General features: G+C 38.1%; 1 protein-coding gene across 1 annotated transcript; it reads right to left on the reverse strand.

Moving 5' to 3' along the window:
• Positions 1 to 2667: 2667 nt before the first annotated feature.
• Positions 2668 to 4630, reverse strand: LOC107726346 (gastrula zinc finger protein XlCGF7.1-like). The gene is made up of 2 exons (XM_016535889.1): positions 4472 to 4630; positions 2668 to 3490 (listed from the first exon to the last, which is right to left on the reverse strand). Exons 1-2 carry the CDS (start codon positions 4505 to 4507, stop codon positions 2687 to 2689), a joined length of 840 nt encoding a protein of 279 aa, XP_016391375.1. The 5' UTR covers positions 4508 to 4630; the 3' UTR covers positions 2668 to 2686.
• Positions 4631 to 4858: the final 228 nt, after the last annotated feature.

The raw sequence follows: 4858 nt of genomic DNA on the forward strand, positions 1-4858 counted from the left end.
ATTATGGTAAGGGGCGTTACATTTCTGACGCGTGCTTGTGGTGTTCGGCCAATCACAATGCACTGGGTCAGCTGGCCAATCAGAGCGGACTGCGCTTGTCAAAGGAGGGGGCTTTGTAGAAAACGAAGCGTTTGAGAGAGGCGGGGCATAGAGGACCTACAATAATGTACAGTATTTGAAAAATAATGTGTTTTTTGAACATTAAATCATGTCAACATATTCTGTTACACCAAATACACAAAATAATGATCTTTAAAAAAGCATCATATGACCCCTTTAAAAAATAAATAAATAAATGTGTGCCATTCTTATACTGTGAGACTGATGAGGTGATGAGTCCGGGCAAAGGATTATGGGGAATGTAGTCTGTGAGAACAGTCTGGAGGGGAGTGCCCTCTTGTGGAGCTCATGGGCACTCCAGCTGGTGATCATAATAGGTAGTCTAGAAAAAACTTTTAATATCCCATCTTCTACCTTCTTGAATACATTTCCTACAGCATGCTCTAAATAGTGACGCAATTGGAGGCATCTTTAAAAGTCTTGGTTCTCTAGCCCATGATTTCCTTTAAGCATCTGAAAGCTCTTAAATTTCCCCTTGTTCATAAATGTCCAATAGGCAGTTAAGTATCATGACGTTTCATCCTGCAGGTTCTGGATCTCTCATCTTCTCTCTGTTCTCTCCTTCTGCTTTCATTTCTGGTAGACATGATGTGAGATTAACGATAAATATTTCAGATTCTGCATGAAGTAGATTAATCGCATTAAAAAAGTGACATTGATCACGTAACTCAAGATCTTCAGACTGCACAGGATAACACGGATCAGGTTTTGTAAAAGACACAGCAACACACTATTTTTCGTTAATTGTTTTTAATGATCAAAACAAACTTAAATTAACCAGGGCTGTTAACTAATTGATTAAATTAATAATAACAAGCAGGCGTCAGAAACAGAAAGCTGCGCAGTGCTGCTTTGTATTCATCTGTTTCAGTCATGTGACGCCGACGGGAAAAAGTATAGAAGCCTGTTTCAACCATAGTTGAGTAAATAATAGTAGATCAATTCGCATCGATTCACGATTCACTCTAGTTAATTATAATAATAATAATATGATGTTGTCGAACAAAAAAGATGGAACTCAACTGCGAGAGCAGTGCAGCACCCGGACAGTTCAGGGATCGCACACATCACAAATAATATTATTATTAATTATTGATCTCTTTGGTTAAATGAAGCCTCGTGAAACACTGAGACTTTCCTCTGACTGTTTCGGGAAAAGATTCAATGCTTCGAGAGTATCAGAAACAGAGCTATCTGGTGGCAAGTAAAAAATAAAGCAGCCAAAAGCCAATGAAAGAAGCTCCGTCGTACGAATTAATTCATGTTACAAATAAAAACCTAACAGTGTGTGTTTGTGTTTATTGAATTTCTCTCTTTGATAAATTCATTTACCCATTAAACGGTGGCATGTAATGACAGTACGAATATAAGTGTGATGTAACAGAAGAATATTGGGTCCCACTTTATAATACGTGGCCTTAACTACTATGTACTTGCATCAAAAATTATTTTTACAAAGTACAATGTACTTTGTCACAAACCCGGTCCATAAACTTCCGTCTGCTTGCCACCAGAGGTCGCCCTCCCATTATATTGACTCTCTCACCACACAGACTGTTACACATCACCCTGGACTACATTTCCCATACTCCATTGCACTAATCACAAGCTCACCTGAAACCAATCACACACAGCTGCATCCAATGAGACATGCTTTATAAGCCATGGACTTCCTCTCTCTCACTGCCGAGTGTTGTTCAGCATTTATCGCTCACCTAGGGATAGCTACTTTACGGAGCCCTTCTGGATTTACCCTTAGCCTTGCTGATTCGGACTGTGCTTGCACCTCGATTGGATTATTGCTTGTTTTGGATTCCTCTTTTGTCTTGCCCTCTACATATCTGTTTGCTGGTGTCCGACTCTTGCCTGTGTTGACCATGCCTGTAAATAAAAGCTTGCATGCCTCTCGTCTCTTCGGCTCCGTTACATACTTATTGTGTTCATGTTGTATAGCAAAACACTTCTGCTGCTATTGAGGTGTGATACGGGTAGGTTAGGGACAGGTTTGGTGGTATGGGTAGGTTTAAGGGTGGGTTAAGGTGTAAGGGATGGGTCAACCGTGTAACTACAAATGTAATTACAGATGTAATACGTGCAGGTATTTTAAAAATATAAGTACACAAATGAATGTACACAATAAATGCATTGTATCAAATGATTAATTAAAAAGTACATAGTAGTTAAGGCCACCTAATATAAAGAGGGACCAAATATTGTACAGAATATGAATTGCATATGGCAAATATTTTATTTTTCAGAAATATTTTGCATTCTTCATATTACTTGTATGACTGGGTAGGCCAATTTTAAAGTCTGAATGAAGCTAGAATAAAACAGATTTTTTATTTGTTTAAAACTCTACAGACTTCGGTCTTTATTTTGATGTATTGCATGTTCAGATATTCATACAACAAAATATTCTGGGGGCAATGAAACTTTAAATGCTCAAAAATGCTGGCGTTGGCCGGTAACATTTTTTAAAACGCTAATTACAACTCAATACTTAATAACGATGTGAGACTTTTGAAGCAGATACCAAGCCTCCAACAAAATGGCCTGTCGATCGTCACAGCTCTTCCACAGAAGACACCTTGTTTCTCAGCACATGAACATGAACTACTGACCGTGATCTCAGACTGTGGTGATCTGGTTTCTCCACTGCATGCATCCTCGTGTGTAGCTTCAGCTGACTTTTAAAAGTGAAACTCTTCCCGCACTGATCACACGTGTGTGGCTTCTCTCTGCTGTGGATCCTCTCATGTGCTTTCAGATTTCCTAACTGACTGAATGTCTTGTCACAGTGTGAACACTTGTAAGGTTTCTCTCCAGTGTGGATCCTCTCGTGCTGTTTTAAACAGCTCGCTGAAATAAAAGTTTTCCCACACTCAAAGCACATGTACTCTCTCACACCAGCATGTATTTTCTGATGTACTTTTAAACTTTTCAGCAGTGAAAAACTCTTTGCACACACAGAACATGAATGCGGCTTCTCCTTCGTATGAACTGTCAGGTGTTCCTTCAGGTTTGATGACTGAAGAAATGTTTTGCCGCACTGATCGCATGCATACGGCTTCTCTCCGGTGTGGATCCTCATGTGATATTTAAGGTGTACTTTTTGTGTGAAGCTCTTCCCGCAGTCATCACAAATGAATGGTTTCTCTCCAGAGTGAACTCTCATGTGACGCTCAAGACTTCGCTTGAATGGGAAACTCTTCCCACACTGAGTGCAGGTGAAAGATTTCTCGGCTCTTCTTTTCTTTAAAAATATATTTTTAGTCTTCGAGCGACCCGAGGTTTTTTCTCCAGGTTTATCATGATGTTTTTCCTCCACTTCACTCAGTTCTTCACTCTCCTCGCTCTCTTCCATCAGCTCTGAAATAAAAGAAAAAAAGTTCAATTTTAGTAAATAAAAAAATAATTCAAAGCTAGAAATATGAAAGTCGGCACTAATGTAATAGCGGAAAGTAGACGACTGCTATAAAATATTATGATAATTCTGGTGCATTTTATAAATTAATTGAACGATCAGATGCAAAACATTATAGGCACAAAATCCCATGTTTCTGTAGAGAGAACTATTAAATACAGTGCCCTCCATAAGTATCTGGACAGTAAAGACAGTGATGAAATAAGAATAATAAACTAATTACAAGCAATAGGACAAAAAACTACACTAAGAAATGCTACATACGTTGTATAAATTAATCAAAACACTGCACATTCTTCACTGTGTAAATTAATATATATTATAATAGTAAGTAATATATATAGCTGTTGTTTGCATTTCAACGACATTAAACTGACTTGTTTTTAAACTGCAATGCTTAAAAATGTGTGCAAACGATAAATTTTCTCGACCATATAGCAGTTATGAACACAAGGCACAGCAAAGTGACTTTAACGCATAACTGCAATAAAGACTATAGTTCAAAATCTCTACTGGTTGTCAGATAGATATCTACCGTTTAATCATGTCTTCCAGTATATCTGAAATGCGTAAATGTTCTAATCGCAATTCTGTAAAGTTTGGTGTTTACTGTTTAATGCTGAAAGAAATGGCAAAAATCACAATATTGTTAGCTATATTGAGAAATGTCCAACATTCTGGTAACCTGGATGCAGAAACTTGAAAACCAGATATAATATAAATGTAAAGTAAAACAAACTGAAGTAATTGTCTGATTTTGACACTCGATATGAAAGTTTCTCAAACCTTGCTTTACTGACCATTTGTTGAAAACTAAAAACGAAACTATAAGATGAGTACAAACTGTTTATCTTTCTAACATGAATGTTCTTCAGCATCGTGAATGAAGAATAAACACCAACCTGTTAGTTCCTCAGTATCTTCAGTGTGTTTGATTCTGCAGGGCTCTGGATCTCTCATCTTCTCTCTGTCCTCTTTAATAAACCCAGTCTTTGATCAGATCTCAGCTCTTCCTGATGCTCTGATGCTCGTCTGCACTTCTGAACTGATGGAGATATTCCAGCATTTATTGCTGAACAACAGTGGGAGTTCTTCAGCATCGTGAATGAAGAATAAACACCAACCTGTTAGTTCCTCAGTATCTTCAGTGTGTTTGATTCTGCAGGGCTCTGGATCTCTCATCTTCTCTCTGTCCTCTTTAATAAACCCAGTCTTTGATCAGATCTCAGCTCTTCCTGATGCTCTGATCCTCGTCTGCACTTCTGAACTGATGAGAATCTTCCAGCATTTATTGCTGAACAGTGGGAGGAG

Source organism: Sinocyclocheilus rhinocerous, unplaced genomic scaffold (assembly GCF_001515625.1).
Source record: "Sinocyclocheilus rhinocerous isolate Xijiao unplaced genomic scaffold, SAMN03320098_v1.1 scaffold2621, whole genome shotgun sequence".
NCBI classification, from domain to species: domain Eukaryota; kingdom Metazoa; phylum Chordata; class Actinopteri; order Cypriniformes; family Cyprinidae; genus Sinocyclocheilus; species Sinocyclocheilus rhinocerous.

Excerpts from the sequence above, each read along its gene's own strand:
- LOC107726346 (XM_016535889.1), bottom strand. The coding sequence starts at position 4,507 with ATGAGAGATCCAGAGCCCTGCAGAATCAAACACACT. Across the intron at positions 3,491-4,471 it reads CCTGCAGAATCAAACACACT|CTGATGGAAGAGAGCGAGGA; the intron begins GAAGATACTGAG and ends TTTATTTCAGAG.